We start from the raw sequence: 18,189 nt of genomic DNA, 5'->3' as shown, positions 1-18,189 counted from the left end.
GGCTGTGAATCTAACTCAATTGCAGGGGTATTGTTATTGTGTTGTTTAAACTTTGTGTTATAGGAGAACGACAAAGGTGAGTGTACTGTTTTTTTGTTCGTGAGAAGTTGTGACCAAGTGGTTGTCTCCGACATGTCGGCTACATATGCCGGCATGCGGAGGCACCACAGTGTTCGATTTATGTTTCGGGAAAGGGTTGGTGGTGAGCCTCTGTGGATGTCCAGGCTGGACTTCTCCAGAAAGCTTGTCCAACAAACCCTGAAATTTAAAGCTGAGGATTTAAATTGTATTATAACTTTGCCCTTTAGTAAGGGATTTGATGTGAGTTTCACCTCTGCTGTGAACCTTCGTGAATTTTGGACTCGTTTTGAAAATGTGAAAGCCCAGTTCTCTGTGTTCAATGTTGAAAAACTGACTGATAATGCTGCTAAAACAGTTATTGTCAGAATGTTTAATGAGACAGTGAATGCAGAAGACATTTGTTTTTGGCTGGGTAGATATTGCACGGTTAAAGGCCAGGCTGTGAAGGTGAGGGATGAGGACGGCATCTGGAACTGTGCCTGGCGGGTACCCATCCAACAATGGCAGGACCCCCAGGGCTTTCAGGGCCTGAAACATCTCCCACCAATGATAGTCTTGGGTGAAAACCGGGGCTACATACATTACCAGGGCCAGCCCAAGCTCTGCCGCAAGTGTGGTGAGCATGGACACCTGGCGGAAGCGTGTGAGAAAACAATTTGTAGGAAATGTAGAGTAATTGGGCATACTTTTGAAGAATGTACCAATGGCAGAAAGTGCAATCTTTGTGGGGAAACTAACCACCTCTACAGAAATTGTCCAAAATCATTTGCCAACAAACTGAAGGCTGGAAAAGAAATGGCACAAGGAAATGGAAATGAAGCTGACAAACAAATTGAATGTCCCAAAGAAAATTCAAATTTCCCTCCAAATCCTGTCATTGGTGGAGAGGGGACAGGTGAGGAGGGGCAAGGGGAGGAGAGCAGGCCGGCCCCACCAATCGAGAGCTCAGAGGAAAGTGAGATGCTGCAAGAAATGCCCACAAGCGAGTCAAGCGAAGTCAGTCCACATGAGGCTGACAGTGAAGACACCCAGATCACTTGTGCTCAAAATAATAAAAGGCTTGCATCTCAACGGTCCTCTGAGTCTCCCCTGTCCACGGAGAAGAGGGGAAGGCCCGGGAGCCCAGATAGCGAGGTGGGGGAGACCAGGGTCTTCCCCTCGGATTCACCAAATGAACTCTCCTTTTTAAACATAGTACTGCAATCAACGCCAAAAAGCAGAAACACTATGAATTTAAGGTTGCGTGAGCGATCACCACCTCAAGTGCCCCTGACAGACGACCAGTGTTTTAGCTCTGCCCCTTTTGCTGAGGTAAAGGAAGAAATACGCTCTCGAGAAATACCTTAGCGACTGCCTTGTTTTTTTTAAAATAATGTTCTCTTAAAATTTTGTAACCCCATCTGTGTTTTTATTTTTTTATTTTTAATCATACCTATGACCCTCACCTTCTCAACTATTAACGTTAGAAGCGTGAAGTCAAAGATTAGAGCTCAGAGCGTTTTAACATTTCTAAAAACTTTTAAATCTGATCTGTTTTTAATCCAAGAATGTGGCATACCCTTTTTAAGAAATTACAAACAGTGGGAGGAAATGTGGCCACATCCATCACTATGGAGTGGCTCAAACGAAAATAGAAATGATGGAGTGGCCATTTTAATAAATAATCCTCAGATTGTTTTAAAGGGGAGCACAGTGGTGAGAGACGGACGAGCACTGTTAGCACACTTAACTTTTACAGAACGGGACTTTAGCCTTTTAAATATTTATGGTTCTAATGAAAAGCATGACAGGTATGATATTTTAGAGAATTTGCAGTCCCACATGCTAGGTCATAATCCACTAATTATTGGAGGCGATTTTAATTGTGTTTTAAATAGGAAGGATAGGAAGGGAGCTGGGGAGGATTTTAAAATTGACAAAACATCGGTTTTATTGCAAGACATGTGCCGCGTATTCAAATTAGAGGACTGCTTTAAAACCATGCATCCAAGAGAGGAGGGCTTCACCTGGTTTAGTGGTGACGGCACCAGAGCCTCTCGCATAGATTACGTATTTACACGGGGTTGGACACAGATTGATGCTAGATTAACTCCTGTTTTTTTCTCAGATCACCTAATACTGTCTTGCACCCTTTCACTTTCTTCTGGCGTGACTATTGGAAGAGGTCTGTGGAAATTGAACTGCTCCCTGCTCGAGGACGAGACTTTGGTCTCTCAGTACAGGGAGCGGTACAAGGACTGGCAGACCCTTCAAGACCTTTACAAATCACGGGCACAATGGTGGGAAATGATGAAGGTAAGGACTCAGACTTTTTTTAAAAAAGCAGGAAGAGAGAAGAAAATCAAGGAAATGAAATGTATGCTGGGAATGCAAAAGAGACTGCAAAGGTATTTTAATCTGACACAAGAGGGGATCAATTTTAATGATGAAATTAAAGAGATCAAAAAAGAAATGAAAGCAATGGCAGATATTCAGAGCAAAGGGTTTTTATTAAGGAGCAGAGAGAAGGAAATAGAAGAAGGTGAAAAATGCACAAGGTACTTCTTTAAAAAAATTATGAGCAAGGGTGGGGGCATTTTTAAACTAAAAAAAGAAAACGGGACTATTACAGAAACAAATAATGAAATAATTGAAGCAGTGGAAACTTACTATCAAAAACTGTATGAGCGTAAAGATACCCAAGAGGAGATAATGGTAGAGGTTTTAAACTTCATTGAAAAAACAGTGACTGACAATGGGCCTTTAACACAGGATTTTACACCTGAAGAACTAAATACATGTGTAAAACAACTGAAGAAGGCAAAATCTCCGGGCGAGGATGGCCTCTGCTCGGAATTTTACCTGACTTTTTGGGACATTTTAGCACCAGACTTACTCACTGTTTTTAATGAACTGGACAAAACAAACCGACTACCAGACAGTTTTAGAAAAGGGATAGTCACTTTACTGCATAAGAAAGGAGACAAAACAGACCTGAACAACTGGCGTCCAATTACGCTTTTAAATGTTGATTGCAAACTTTTTAGCAAACTTTTAGCTATGCGTATGTCTGTGTTTTTAGAGGATTTGATCGACCCGGACCAAACCTGTGCCATCGCGGGGAGGAAGATCACGGACAGCCTCATGCTGATTCGCGACACCATCTGTTATGCGAGAGACAGAAATATGCGGCTAGTAGTCCTAAATTTAGACTTTGAGAAGGCTTTTGATCGGATCTCGCACCAGTACCTTTTTAGGCTACTGCAAAAATGGGGTTTCCCGGGAAGGTATCTAGAGTGGGTGGGCCTGCTGTACCGAGACATTACCAGCAAATTTGTGGTCAACGGGAACTTGACAAAAGCAGTGCAAATTAACTGCGGCGTCCGTCAGGGCTGTCCCTTATCTGCCCTCCTCTATGTTCTATGCATAGAACCGTTGGCACAGATTTTGAGAAGGGACAAAATGATCGAGGGGGTGAGTATTCCAGGGGGCGGGGGACTCACAACAAAGTGTGTTTTATATATGGACGATATTAACATCCTGTGTTCTGACATTTTATCCGTGACAAGGACCCTGGACTTGACTGACTGGTATGGAAGAGCGTCTGGCTCTAAACTCAACAGAGACAAGACCCAAGCACAGTTTTACGGACCGTGGACCGCGACACAGAAGACAGGACTGCCCCTGACGGAGATACAAACGGACCAGAAAATACTTGGGATTAAATTCAGTAAGGGAGGGGGAGGGGATACAAACTGGGGCGACGTGGTAGGGAAAGTGAGAAAAAAACTTGGCTTTTGGAGACTGAGAGAGTTGACTTTAGAGGGGAAGATTTTAATAATAAAAGCAGTCATTTTACCCTTGCTTTTATTAATCGGTTCAGTTTTTATCCCAAAAAGAAATGTGCTTTTAGATTTGGACCGTGCAATTTTTTACTTTATCTGGGGTTCTAAATGGGAAAGACTGAGGAGGGACACGATGAAAAAAACAAAAGAGAAGGGTGGAAAAGGCGTGCCGGACCTCCAGCTCTTTTTGGGCAGCAGATATGTGGCCCTCCATCTGCAAAATGCTCTGGGACCATCCAGCAATCCCAAAAGTCAAGCAATGACACGATTCTGGATGGGATCGTACCTCCGTAAATTAAAACTAATACCCAGCGATCAAAGACTTCCGGTGTCTTTTAATTTACCACCAGCACATTCTTTTATCCCAAAATTTTTAAGAAATTTTAACTTGGAAAATGAAGATTGTCACATTTTGAAAAATCACAAGTCTCTCATCTCTATTGTGCAGGAGCGGCAAACAGCGAGTCAAGTGCGCGGGCTTGCATTTGGCAAGCCCACAACTGTTTGGCGCAACGCCAACCATCCTGCCCTCCCAAACAGACTTCGGGACCTGTCGTGGATGGTGGCCCACGAGATTCTCCCAGTCAGGGCCGTTATGCACTCCCGAGGAATGTCAGCGCACTCAACCTGCCCCCGACCTGGTTGTGGCGCCCAGGAGTCGGTGAGGCACCTCCTCTGGGAGTGCAGTGCTGCCGTAGACCTGTGGGCAACAGCCGGCCACCTGAGAAAATTCCCGGACTTGCCAGCAAGGGAGGTCCTAAATGCACAATACGTGCTCTATGGGGTGAGCCAAGCCAAGTGTTCCCGAGAGGAGTTTGCAAAAGACTGGCTCACCCTTGCCGCCATCAAAGACGCCATGTGGACCTCCAGAAACTTGCTGGTAAGGAGGCACAGGCAGACCCCCCCCGTGGCTGTGCTCCGAATGGCTGCAGAGACCATCAAGGCTGCACGCGGCAGGCCAAGGACACAGCCACCAAGAAGCGTCGCCTGTGCCCGCCCGGAGGAGGGAACCGGAGCTACACTATGAAGGTCTCGGCAGCGACGGCCTGGCTCTCCAGGAGGGAAGGAGCAAAAAGGGTGACCCGGCAGGTCCTGGACAAGCGCTTTTTGAGAGGGTGGGATGAAGTCCCACTTAGTAATGCAGTGCTACGCTCCTGCACAATAGATATGAATGTTTTTTCATTTTGTTTTTATTTTTATATGTCATATTTGAGACAAAATGAATGCTCCATATTGGAGAAATGTAAATTTGTAATTGATTGAAAAGTGACAATAAAAACATGAAAAAGAAAAATCTGTTCTTATCAGTTTAATATCTGATACGTCCCCTACCCGGGGACCATATATTAAATTGATTTTTGGAACTGGGAGATGGAATAGGGGCTTGCTCCGTCCACTCCACGCATCGACCTGGTATTGCAGTACCTCCAGGAACGGTGCACCCCATGACAATGTAAATTGAACAAAGATATAGTAAATACTAACTTTCTTCAACTATGCATGCACCTGCATGCAGCTAGAAGATTGAATAGGATAACCGAAATGGTATGTGCATAGTGTACAATTTACACTATCTCATATTAATTTTGAAATTAAGGTCCTGTAGATGGCAGTAGCATTTTAGATTCATATCTAACACACACGTAACCGGAAGTGTGGGGTTCAACGCACGAATCTATTACTTTGGGACAAAACTGTTGTTTTGAATTTAGTCAAGTAATTTCTCTCCGTTTTATTCCAATTTGAGATTTATATTGACACTAGATAGCGGGAATATGAAAACAGCCACTGGTGCTCTTTCAATTGCTTTATTAAACCGAGAGCAACAAAACACAGTAATCAAAACAAAGCATTTATGCACACCAGTAGCCTCAACTGACACGGTCATTGTACACAACAGTAGATGGCAGTAGTACGTATTCTATTCATATTTTGTGTCAGATGAGTGTGTGGATAGCGACCCCAAGTGGACAAAAATGCATGCACCCACTGTATTGTTTGTGATGAGGTTCAAATATGAAACTTCGCCTATTGTGATGATGGGCCGGAAGGTAAACCCCACGATAAATGAGTGAGTCAATTGAGAAATAGGCCATTATTTATTTCAGTTAGTGTAGATTTTTTTGTGACATTTTGGCTTTGGTGGTGTGCCATGAGGTTTTTCTAATGTAAAATGCTGTTTGTTTCTGGGCTCAAAAAAGGTTTGTTAATGTTGCTATAATAAAGCATCAGATTTAGGTAAAGAAAACGTGAATTTCTCCAGTAATGCCAAATAGCATTACAAAGCTTGTGCAGTATTTCACTATTTTGATTATTTTCTTCATACTTCATAAATGAACCAAAGAATACTTTCCTTTTGTGCACGCTTCCATTTACACAGTGAGTTCAAGTTGAACCATTCAGGCAGTCAGGATTCGAGGCACTTGTGGTTTTTGAGGCTCCTCTTTTCATTGTAGCCTTTGCCGCAGCGGTCGCACATGAACTTCTTGTGGCTGGTGTGGACTTGTTGGTGGGTTTTGAGGCTGCTGCTTTGGTTGAAGCGGTGGCCGCACACATCGCAGATGTAGGGCTTCTCGCCCGTGTGGATGCGGCGGTGGCGGATCAGGTTGGGACTGTGGTTGAAGCGTTTGTCACACACGTTGCAGGCGAATGGCTTCTCACCCGTGTACTCTCCCTGAAGAGGGGAAAAAAAAATCATGCATGATGCATTCATCTGTTAAGTTTTTATTAGTTTGAGTTATTTAAAAAAAAAAATGTGTAGGCTATTACAAGTTGTGTGCAATATTTAATAAACACCATGCTAAAATGAAAAAAAGTAACGCAAAATTGTTGCTTAGCTGAAAGTGCTTTTAAGGCATCTCAAATTAAATAATGTTCTATTTGAGAGTAACATCAACATAACGTAAGAAAGAGCATCCAATTGCGGAGGGATTAAGTGTTATTTTGGCGACCTTATTTAAAAGTGGTTTGAAAATACCCAGGATGCTCTCTTTCAAGCTAAGCTAATTGTCACAAAAAAACGGCAAATGAGATGGCTGGATATCTGATATTAAAAATGTAAACAAGCTTTGCTCTGATTGGATCGCTGTTTTCCTTAAATCAAATATGGAAAACAGCTTTGCTCCGAATTGGTGGTACGCGTTACAGTATCTTGGCATCTTATTTTACTTTGATTGTGAAGCAGAATTCAGAATTCACCAAGTGTCAGACACTAATACCTTTATGACGTATATGTATATCTTTTTTTACCTTCTCGACTGTGTGGATGCGCTGGTGGGAGGTCAGTATGCGCAAGTTTCTGAAAAACTTGCCACAGATATCACAGCAGAACGACTTCTCATCATTGTGCACTTCCTGGAGAAAAAAAAATGGTTTTGTTGTATAGTAGACATGCATTTCGGTGGACAGACTGACAGAATGTTTTTTCTCTCTCCTTTTTTTGTCAACATTTGTGAAAATAAAAAGGTTTACCTGGTGCAACTTGAGGCTGCGGTGCAGCGAGAAGCTGCGGAGGCAGATGTCGCAAGAGAAGGGCTTGGCTCCGCTGTGCAACTTGGTGTGTATCTTCAGGTACCTGGCCGACTTGAACCTCTTGCCGCAGGAGCTGCAGCCATGCGCCCGGTTGGCCATGAGGTGGTGCTGCTGGTGCGAACACAACTCCGTCACGGTGGGCAGCGAGTGGCCGCACAGGATGCAGACGCACGGCATGGCGTCGGCGTGCGTTTCCAGGTGGTCGCGCATTTCGTGGGCGCAGGCCGCCGCCGCGCTGCACGCCACGCACGGCAAGGAGGCGCCGTCGGTGTGCGTCTTCAGGGGCCCCTTGTGGATGAAGGTCTTCCCGCAGGTGTGGCATTTGAATGGCCGTTCTCCCGTGTGGAGCCGCTGGTGGCTCTTGAGCGTGTCGGCCTGGTTGAAGCTCTTGCCGCAGATCTCGCAGCAGAAAGGCTTCTCGCCAGTGTGGATGCGCAGGTGACGCTGCAGGTTGCACTGGAGACTGAAGGCCTTGTCGCAGTAGTTGCAGCGGTGCTCGGCCGTGCGCGCGCGGGCGACGTGCAAGCGCTTGTGCATCTTCAGGCCGTTTGCTCGGTAGAAGCTCTTGCTGCACTGCGTGCACTTGAAGGGTCGCTCCTCATTGTGCCTGCGTTGGTGGTTCAGCAGGATCTGCTTGAGCGTGAAGCCCTTACCGCATACGTCGCACGTGTGAGCATGCTTGCCTGGGGAGAAACAGCAGCAGGTAGACCGAAGAGTTATTACAACTTTTTGTTTTTGGGGTGAATTCCCCTTTAAGTCATTCACTGCCATTGACGGCAATAGACGTCAAAAATTCCAAAAAAAAATCCCACTTTTGTCAACAAGAGTATGAAAACCTAGACATTGTCAAGAAATGTTTAAGATTGACTTCCCCTAATCTAATTAAAAAAATTCTAGAACCTTTTGACCGCTTCGAACACATTTAAGATGACTTTTAAAGGGCACCAAAGACAATTTTGAATACATTTAAGACAATTTTTTTTTAAAACATTTCATCTGCTCTAAGATCACTAGTGTAAAATTAAAGTTTTTTAGGACCCTTTAAATGCAATTTTAACTCATTCACTCCCAGCCATTTTCAATGAAGCAATCCCCTTCGCTCCCGGTTGTTTAACTGGATTTTGACTGATTTTGCAAGGCCCACAGAATATTGTGTTCTATTGCTATTGCTAAAACATGGAACCTACCAAAAGAAAGATTAGAATCTCTTCTTTCATCTGGATTTTTTTTTTTTAATATTTCTATTTTCTAGTTTCCGTTTTGCATCAATTAGCATTAGAATATAGCCAAGTTTAGAACTGTGGGGAAATCAGCTCGTTTGCAACATGGTCTGGTTGATCCCTTATACTCTACTGCCACCTGCTGGCCGTTTTGTAGTAACTACCATTGCTTAAACTGTTCTCTGTAGTTGAGAGGCTGCATCAAAGCCTTCTGTATACGTCTTTGGGACACGTTTTAAATATAACATATTTATGCGTTTTTGGAGCACATGAGTTAATCACATTTAGGATTTACTTGGACTATTTTGATTAAACTTGAGACTTTTAAGACACATTTAATCAAAAGTTGTTGTTTTTTTATGACATCCTGACTAATGACAAATACAACATAATACTGACCCCTGAGCTGACCCGTGTGCTTCCGCATGTGCGCGTTGAGGCTGCGTTTGACGGGGAAGCTGCATCCGCACAGCGAGCACACAAAGCTCTTGACCGGGTGGTGCGTTTTGAGCTGCTTGTCGGCTGTGATTGCAGTTTTGGCTTTGTCCTTGTGGTCGACGTCGCAGGCGTATTCTTCTGGCTTCACCCCGGGGGGAAAAAAAAGGGTCAAAATGATTCAAGGATGTGTTATTGTTAATACATCATTTCATAATGTTTGTGAACAATAGGCACTTGGATAAAGTGGACCCCCGCATATTCGCGGGTCGGGTCGGCAGCTGCAAATTTGTGAGACTTGAGACACCTCTCCGTTTATTATCATGAACATTTGTTTGGAAACTTTTGACTAATCCAGTATATATGTATTTTTTCTTCCCCACAACACATTTCAATGGGTGTCAATTATACACGGATTTTCACTATTCATGAACCAGCCGCCAAATAGCGGGGGTCCGCTGTACCTATGGGTAGCAGAAAAGTGACTAATTGCTGACCTGAAATGATGACAAAAACTTGTTGGGGTCGAGTTTTCAAATATAACACAAAAGGTTATAGTTAAGTTTAATATTTTATTTAAAAAAAAAAAGTATGTGTCATAACTGTTATTTGAACATTTTAATATTTGCTTGTCACTATAAGGCACTAAGGCACTGAGTCACTGGCATTGATAGATGAACAGAAATACTTAACACTGTAGTAAATTATTTTCCATCAATGGTTGATAATCACTGCCCTAACATTCAGATATGAGGATTCAACTGATACTCGTATGTTAATAATAAGCAAGAGTAAAATAAATGAAACGCTTGATCTAATACGAGTGCCAACCTGATAGTCTAGAACGATGTGCTTGTCCGGGTCTGCCTTATTTTCCCGTTGGCCGGAATCACATAACGTGTGGTCAACAACGACGTCCCGTATCGATGCAGCAAGCACATTGTCCTGACAGAAAAACAAACATAATAATAGCTGGGTTTACATATACGTGGCCTTGTATTCTTATTAGAATGAAACCCAATCAGCAAACGGAATGCAAATGCACCAAATAAACACCTCAACGGCCAAATTCAAATGGCATTTCATTGGGATTCGCGGGGGTGGAATATTCCTTTTGCCAATCCGGACAGATGTCATGATATCTTTTTAAAACTACTGTTAAAATGCAAACACTTAACAGGACTTTTTTTTTTAACAGTCATTTTGATCCAATTTAATCAAACTTTTTAGGACCGGAGACTTTTGAGTCATTTTTGTAAAGGCGCAATTATCAAGTTGAGAGGTTGCCGTTATGATGAAACTGTGATGCGCTGAAAATATGCCGGAGGTGTCAGGTCATCTGGAGTACCTCGAACGTTAGTTCAATGACGGATGACTGTTCAACCTCTCCGGACACGGCTGCAAACATAAATCAATGTCAAAAAGTTAGTAACAAGCGAGTTAGCACTTAGGCATACATTTTTTTATAGCGCCTTGTTATATATGTATTACTATTGGATCACTGTACAATAGGAGAAACAATATTGACGTTGGTGATACCCGAGCTAAGCGTCTCTCCTTCCGACGCGCCCTCTCCTCCTTTGACCATGACCTGCTCCTGCTCTTTCACTACCATGGCGCAAGCACTTTGCAACACCATACTCAGAGACGTCTCCGCCACGTCCAGCCTCGTCCTCAGGCTCTCCAGCTGCGCTTCCCCCTGCGCCACCTGCACGCAGGACAGGAGTCGTTCATCAATGTCATTCAAATATTTATAATTAAGACCAGTCTTGCACAAAGAGAAGATCAGACGGAATGAAGAACTAAAAGAAAATAATGCTGCCATATATGATGTATTTTTCTATATTTTTTTAAGACACACAATCTCTTGAACACTTCAAGAGAATTGTGCATTATAAAAATAAAAAATAAAAATAAATAAAGTAAATGTATGTTCTTAGTTAATATTGTTATTGTTAAAAAACTAATTCAGATTTGGTTATTTGGAATTTGAATATCTGACCAGACTGGCATTACAATTTGAATATTATTATGTACATTTACAACAGATGTAAAATTAGTGATTAATCATGAGTTAACTAGTGAAGTCATGCGATTAATTACGATTAAAAAATGTAATCGCCTGACGCCCCTAATTTTTAAAAGTCTTTTCTTTGCACTTTTTAAATCGTGTCAGGCGATTTAAATTTTTGATTGTAATCAACTGTATGACTTCAATAGTTAACTCACGATTAATCACACATTTTTATATCTGTTCTAAATGTACAATATTTTTTCTAGGTTTTCATACTCTTGTTAACAAAAGTGGAAACAATGTTAAACTAATACAAATAGTTCAAATGCATTTTTGACGTCATTAGCCGTCAATGGCAGTGAATGACTTTTATTAACACGCACCACTGCTTGTGAATCCGTTTGAATGGTGCGAATTTGAAATGCCAAAGTGACATACTTGCAAGCGCAGCAGAGCAGAAGATTCATGGAAAAGTTGACAGATGTTGTTGACCGCCTCTTGAGCCAACAATGTCATGAAGGTGTTGGCAAGATGAACCACCTGATGGGGGACAACAGATATATTAAATATAGACTCACACAACCAGCTTGCTAGCCCATGCCAGCTATACAGCACATCACATTTAAAAGAGCACATCTGTGACCTAATTCCGAGCAACAGAAAAGTCAATTAATTAGCAATTCCCTCAACGATCATGTTAACTATGTATGAATTTCCATCCTTATTATCATCAATAATAAATTTGCTGATGCAGATGTTAACCATTCGGGCCGCCTGTCTGAATTTCCACCAATTCTCATTTTGAATCAACTTACCTGTTCAAATGTAAACTAAGGGCAATGTTCCGTCTTCCTTGCAAGTCATTTATGACATTTAACATCCCTTTTTGGGGGACTGACAACACACACGCTTAAGTTAAAGCAGCAGAGAAGATGGCTAATATATAAATAAAGCCATTTATGTCTTCTCAATATCTCGACACTGGTCAAATGACATTTTGTTTACTAATGGTGCATTTGGAGTTTTTGCCACTCGGAAATCGGAAGTACCTGTGAGAAATGTAGAAATGACCTAGGTTAGAATCTGTAGGCCTATTATACGTTAATGACTACAATGTCTGTTTGTGCACTTGTAAATTGATTTAGTTTTTGATAAAGACTGTTTAATAAATACAATTTAAAATAATAAATTCAGTCAGCACATTGTGAAAGCAGCTTGTCAGTTAGTTCTGCTTGCGACTAACTAGCGTCATACTCGTCATATTTACTTATGTTGGCGAGATTGTAAACTATTCTGTGTGATTACATTACTGACATTTTAAAGACTTTTTTTCGATAGGATGTGGCTGGCGTGCTTGTCGACAAACTACTAGATTACCCCGCGTTTGTCGAAACACAGGACAAGCAACCAAAGTTGGCTTTTTTTCCACAATTGGGGAGTGTTACAAAATACTTTGTTTAACTTATTTTTGCTATAGTATTCGTTCTAACGTCGTTGGTTAAATTGGTTGGTTGGATGCTGCAGCGGCTAGCGAGCTAGCTCTTCTGTCTCTATAACCAGGCAGCCCAGGTGAGAAGGTGAAATAAGAAAAGAAAAGGTACCATATCCTGATATGAAACTTGAGCGTTGTCGTCCTCGCTCCAAAACATTTCCTGGGTCAAGTCGGGAGAAAAGGCAACTTTGCACATTTCGATCACAGCCTTGTTCGCCATTTCCTCCAAAATGGATGTGGCTCGCGCCTCAAAGTCCCCCATTTAAAACTGTCGTGGAGTGGACTTTATATGACGTTTAGGAATGACTACTTTCAACGCTGACACCCGAAAACTTAAAGCAAACACACCATGTCAGATGCACCTTGTCAACTTTGTCGTCCCGAAAGAACGCGCTCTACTCATAACCGGAAGTGGCATTCTCACTATCAGACTAGTGTTTCAAAATAAGGGTACTTATTTGTTTTGATACATTTGAGAAAATAAAGGCATCACTTTAATGTATGTGTTCTTTCCATTGACGACACGTCCATTCCATATTGCTTATCACAGGTTAAACTGGGGGGAGTTCAGTGTAAATGTGTATGAAATTTATGGTCTAAAAATCCGATGGTATTACGTCTCATTTATTTTCAAAATAAAAGTACTGTTTAGTTTAGTAGTGCCTTGAGATGAGCATTTTGTTCACGAGACCATACTCGTAACTCAAAATAGGTATCTCAACTCATCTTTCCCCCATGAACGTAAATATGATCGATCCAGTGCAGAAAAAGTGTTTTGATAAGAAAAGTAGCACTGAATTATATTTTCCGGGTAAAAAAAAAAAAATACAGCAATCACACAGGACATAATTGTTTTGCCTCAATCGTGCCATACACACATACTTGGAAAGCAAGGTGGTGCTTTGTGTAAAAAGTTTGACAAACACTGGGATGATGTGCTCAACATACATGACTTGTTTGGAAAGATGTGTGTACGTTGTTTTTTTTTTTTTTTTTTTTGCCTCTGGAAGTTTGGTTAGCTGAACATTTGATGCTCTTTGTATGCCACCAGCTGTCGCCTGCTTTTCACGAGGCGTTCGAGAGCAGCGCAAAAGCATGTAAAGACATGTTTAAAGGAGTTTTAATTACAGTATTGTTTATTGTAATGGCTTGACATTGCAGGAAATGATCCAATTTCACTTAATTGAAAATGTATTTTCTTGTGTCAACTAATCCTTGCGAGTCAAGATGTTAGCAATGTATTCCCCAGCTCTTTCCCAGCACACGTGTGTCTCTTCAGCTGCCTGGAGTCGGAAAAGCCGAGTCCACAGGCGGCGCATGCGTACGGCCGCTCGCCCGTGTGCACCTGCATGTGGAACTTGACGTGTCCGAGCTGGCGGAACCTGACGCCGCACACCTCGCACTCGTACGGCTTCTCGCCCGTGTGTATCCGGAGGTGTCTCCGGTAGTTGGTGTACACCCGGAAGGCCTTGCCGCACTGCTCGCAGGCGTGCGGCTTTTCGCCCGTGTGCTGCAGCCGGTGCGACTTGAGCGCGTGGTGGATGATGAAGGTCTTGCCGCACACGTCGCAGGCGTAGGGCCGCTCGCCCGAGTGCGTGCGAAGGTGGTAGTCGAAGGTGGTCTTGTAGAGGAAGGCCTTCCCGCACACGTCGCAGGTGTACGGGGTGTCGCCCGTGTGGATCAGCTCATGTTTCTTGAGCGCCCCCTCCGAGTCGAACCCGCGTTGGCACGTCTTGCAGGCGAACGCTGCTAACTCCATGGTGGTCCTGTTAAGAGTTAAAATCGTAGGTTAGCTTAGCAATTACCAATATGTTATATGAAATGATTTAGTATATTCCGTGGATGACATAATTTAAGCTATGATAATATAAATATTTCACCACCTGTCACGTTTGAAGATGACGGTGCGGTTTCCCCGTGCCCGGGTCTTCCGCCGCCCTGTCTGCGTGCCCGCCTCAGCACCCTCCTGGTGCCCCACTTTCTGGTGCTTTTTTAGCTGCCAGTTGTAGAGGAAGGTCTTGCCGCACAAGTCGCACATGAAAGACTTGGTGGCGCCGTGGAGCAGCATGTGAGCCTTCAGCTTGTCCTGGACGAAGCTGACGCCGCACACGTGGCACTTGAATGGTCGCTCGCCCGTGTGGATGCGGGCGTGGCGCTTGAGGTTCTGCTGCAGCGTGAAGCCGGCGCCGCACGTTTCGCAGGTGAACGCTTTACCTTGTGAAACTTGGCCTAAAAAAAATGAAGAAGAAAGTAATAAAAAAAATATATATATATGGCATAATTTAAGTACTGTTATCAACCAATAGAAAAGTAAACATTTATTTCTTGCATGTTGTACAGTATATGATGGACTCACAATGCCACCCGGCGGCCATCTTGCGTTGCCGCTCGCTAAGCACGCCTAATTTGAATACAGTTATTACTCTGCGGCATTTTCCCGTTAAACATTTTGACTCCACAGCGAAAATGCCAGTGTGCGGCCGCGGCGTACGGTTGTACCAATAAGTCCACATTCCATCATGTTGCCAAAACACGTGGTTAGCCTTTATTGGGCAGTAGTTAAGTCGTTGCGTCGACTAGTCTGTTACACCCTAACACACATACACATGCTAAGTTCAGGACATTTGGATTTCAGGTCAAATTTCGCATTTATCCTAAATTGAGCTACAAAATGTCATTTGACCTTCTCTAAACGGTGTTTAAAACATGAAGGAGGGGTTAACCAATTTTTTTTTTAACTTTTTTTTTTTATTGTCTCTCCATATCATGGTTTTTTACCCGTAGGTTCATCAAGAAATTCCATCCAAAAACCAAATATCCCAAACTTTTTGTGAGTGGTGTTTCAATTTCAGTTTTTGCAGCGTACCTGAGGCCAAGGCCTGAGCATCATCGCCGTGCATCGGCTCGTGTGACTTGAGCAGCTTTTTGTTCTCGAAGGTCGCGTCGCAAATCGGACACGTTAGGGACTGACGCGTCTTCTCCTTGTGACGCAGTAGGTGGCGCTCCAGCGCAGCGCTATGCCGGAAGATCTTGGGACACTGGTGGCAATGCAGAGGCTCCTTGTGGATGTCCAAGTGCTTTTTGAGGTGGAACTGACGACTGAAGCTCTTCTTGCACACATCGCATTCAAACCATTTCTGTCGCACTTCACTTTGTAGAGGATGCTGGGAGTCTGAGGATGGAGCCGCGTTGTCATCCTCTTTTTCTGCAGAATACAGTTGAACAAATACGTCTCACATTGGCCCCTTACACGTCGGCTCATTAAGTGAAGCATAAGCCACCACACATTACAGTACATAAAATCCATCGTATTACAACCTCACAGGTGCCGTGATCTTACCATGTCTACTGGCTGATGGCGACTCATCTCCACAATTCGCCTCCTCCAATGCAGACTCTTCTAAAGGGGGCATTTTATTAGTTAATCGGTTATTATGCAGACAATAACATCACAATATATTTACAGTATAAACACACCTTTAATTTGTACGATGACGGCTGACATGGACTCAGCGTCTTCCTTGGCCAACTCATCTGATTTCACTAACATCCCATAAGGCTTCAGTGTGAGGAGCAAACCCGTCTGCTCGTTTAGTAAAGGGCATCCACTCAACAAGTACTCCCTCCATACTCTGATGATTTCTAAGTCTTCCGTCACTGTCTTCAGCTGGCGCTCCAGCTCACTCACTTTGTCCTGCAGCATCAGCTTTTCCTTATTGGCAGTGTCAAATAGCTGCAGGAAAACGCTGTTGATCTTTCTGCTTGCCTCCCGTGCCAACATTTTGTCAAATCCTACCTGTTCAGAGCAGATACAAACATATGAACCCCTGCATATAAAATCTTGAGGCAGGCACTGCTGGCTTATTTCAGGCCGCTTTATTCTCTTTACGCTCTGACACTAGTATCCTTCAATTGCATTTACTTTTCAGTCATTTATTTTGTTGTTGTTGACAGCATTAAGCATTGCACACATCAGGCTTTTTTTATCCAACTCCTCAGATCTTTAGGTTTGCTATTAGCTTTTCCCATCCACTGTGAATATTTACACGACGTGCCTTGCCTAATAACATGGAAATGTACTTTTATGTGTAGACTTTTGAGAAACTCTACTTCCCTACTTCACTCGCGTGTCGTCCTCCAAGTCTATAGGTGGCGCTAATACTACTGCTAGCCTGCTGCTAGCCTCTCGTCCAATGTCAAACAGGAAGCAAAAGAACGCTAAAAGTGAGCAGACCACGAGCCGACGTTAGAAAATACACGTTAAAACCATTAGTGATAGTCAAACTAAAATCTACCAAAACACACACTCACACACACACATCAAATGACCATGAAATGTAAAAAGGGAATGTGGCCACCCAGGTCTCTAGATGGCGCTTCCACTGGTGTCAATTAGCACAAAACGCTAACAGTTAGCTAAAGTTTAACAGTCATTCGTACAGTCGGCTTCGAGAGACACAAGTTAAACCGTGTAACTGTAAACCATGAACACCAACAACACTTAAGAAGAAACTAACGAGACAATATTTAAGTGAGTCAAAGTCTCTGTGGTAACTTTAGCTTGCCAAGCTACGTGATTTTTACCCGATTGTTTTTTTCTTGCATTCATTAAGTCTTGGTTAAACGTAACATCTCTGTAAAGCCTGAGGTATCCCAGACGTTATTACACATTTACCAAAAAAGTCAAATAAACACAGCATTAAACAGTTTACCTTCGCAGACTGGTCCTTCTTGACATGTTCGGTAGTTGAATCCAGCGCACACCTAATAACAGTCTCCAAAATGGCGTTTGTTTGGGAATAAAACACCAAACTTTCAGACATGTTTAACATGGAATTTATTGCGGACTCTCTCACCAAGAAGATCTCCAGTTCTGTCCCTTGACTCCCTTGCGCAAACCAAACCCGAAAAGCTACTCGACCTTGGGAGTTCAAAATACAGCTTCCTAATTTTCTTTCCAAAATAAAATATTTTTTGTACATTCTCCAAAATACTCAGCTAATGCAATATTATATTATAAAGAGCAAATTATAGTCTTGTATTGTAGTAAAATATTTAAAACGGTAGTGTTTTGTCTATGAACATAGCTTAAGAAAATAGCAGATATTTGTCATTGTTTCATTAACGACGATAAAAACTATCGTTTTAAAGTAAAGACATTGATGAGGGGTTTTGAGGTGAGTTACGCTTAAAGGTGCATTGTGGATTTTAAAATGTTAATGTTAAACATTTTTCTACCTCATGCATGCTCCACCAATGCCCACATGAGAACAAAGAGCCCTGACATTTTAACTGCGACTATCAGCTGGTATCTTCCCTTCAGTGGATCGCCCCGAACACTCAACAGTTTTTTGGGGGTAGAGCGGTGAAAGGTCACATCATGCTCATCCTCAATGACATATGACACAATTGGGTGGAAACTGAAAAAAAAAGAGAGAAAAAAACACGAAGCTAGCTTAAAAGTAGTCCAAACTCCAAGAAAACTGAAAAAAAAACCAAAGTTTATTCGCGCGCACGTACTCGCACCATGCACAAGGCTGCAGTTATGCTTTAGACCAGCGGAGGCGCTTGCGAGTAAAAAAAAGTGAGAAA

At 42.8% G+C, this 18,189-nt stretch overlaps 2 protein-coding genes and 1 non-coding gene across 9 annotated transcripts; 1 reads left to right on the top strand and 2 right to left on the bottom strand.

The window, feature by feature from the left end:
* The first annotated feature begins 5,159 nt into the window (after positions 1-5,159).
* Positions 5,160-5,352, top strand: LOC147171080 (U2 spliceosomal RNA). Its single transcript, XR_015095701.1, has one exon. It is a non-coding gene; the product is annotated as a U2 spliceosomal RNA (small nuclear RNA).
* A 345-nt stretch (positions 5,353-5,697) lies between these two features.
* LOC147171079 (uncharacterized) lies at positions 5,698-13,007 on the bottom strand. Its single transcript, XM_086080668.1, has 9 exons — positions 12,707-13,007; positions 11,544-11,645; positions 10,631-10,799; positions 10,440-10,489; positions 9,923-10,036; positions 9,056-9,236; positions 7,377-8,119; positions 7,155-7,259; positions 5,698-6,579 (listed from the first exon to the last, which is right to left on the bottom strand). Exons 1-9 carry the CDS (start codon positions 12,857-12,859, stop codon positions 6,313-6,315), a joined length of 1,884 nt encoding a protein of 627 aa, XP_085936794.1. The 5' UTR covers positions 12,860-13,007; the 3' UTR covers positions 5,698-6,312.
* Positions 13,008-13,711: 704 nt separating this feature from the next.
* On the bottom strand, positions 13,712-18,040 carry LOC147171078 (uncharacterized). 7 transcript variants are annotated; one of them, XM_086081354.1, is made up of 7 exons: positions 17,310-18,040; positions 16,708-16,815; positions 16,075-16,389; positions 15,938-15,997; positions 15,464-15,802; positions 14,481-14,826; positions 13,712-14,363 (listed from the first exon to the last, which is right to left on the bottom strand). In XM_086081354.1, exons 3-7 carry the CDS (start codon positions 16,376-16,378, stop codon positions 13,820-13,822), a joined length of 1,593 nt encoding a protein of 530 aa, XP_085937480.1. In that variant the 5' UTR covers positions 16,379-16,389; positions 16,708-16,815; positions 17,310-18,040; the 3' UTR covers positions 13,712-13,819. The 7 variants fall into 7 exon arrangements, with proteins under 7 accessions (XP_085937480.1, XP_085937481.1, XP_085937475.1 ...); XM_086081355.1 differs by lacking the exon at positions 17,310-18,040 and adding an exon at positions 17,182-17,200; XM_086081349.1 differs by lacking the exon at positions 16,708-16,815 and having other exon boundaries at positions 16,075-16,393.
* Between the last annotated feature and the right edge of the window lie 149 nt (positions 18,041-18,189).

This window comes from Leptonotus elevatus, chromosome 7, assembly GCF_054856555.1.
Source record: "Leptonotus elevatus isolate MCC_2025b chromosome 7, RoL_Lele_1.0, whole genome shotgun sequence".
Classification (NCBI taxonomy): domain Eukaryota; kingdom Metazoa; phylum Chordata; class Actinopteri; order Syngnathiformes; family Syngnathidae; genus Leptonotus; species Leptonotus elevatus.
This window is presented reverse-complemented; position numbering and strand designations above follow the sequence as displayed.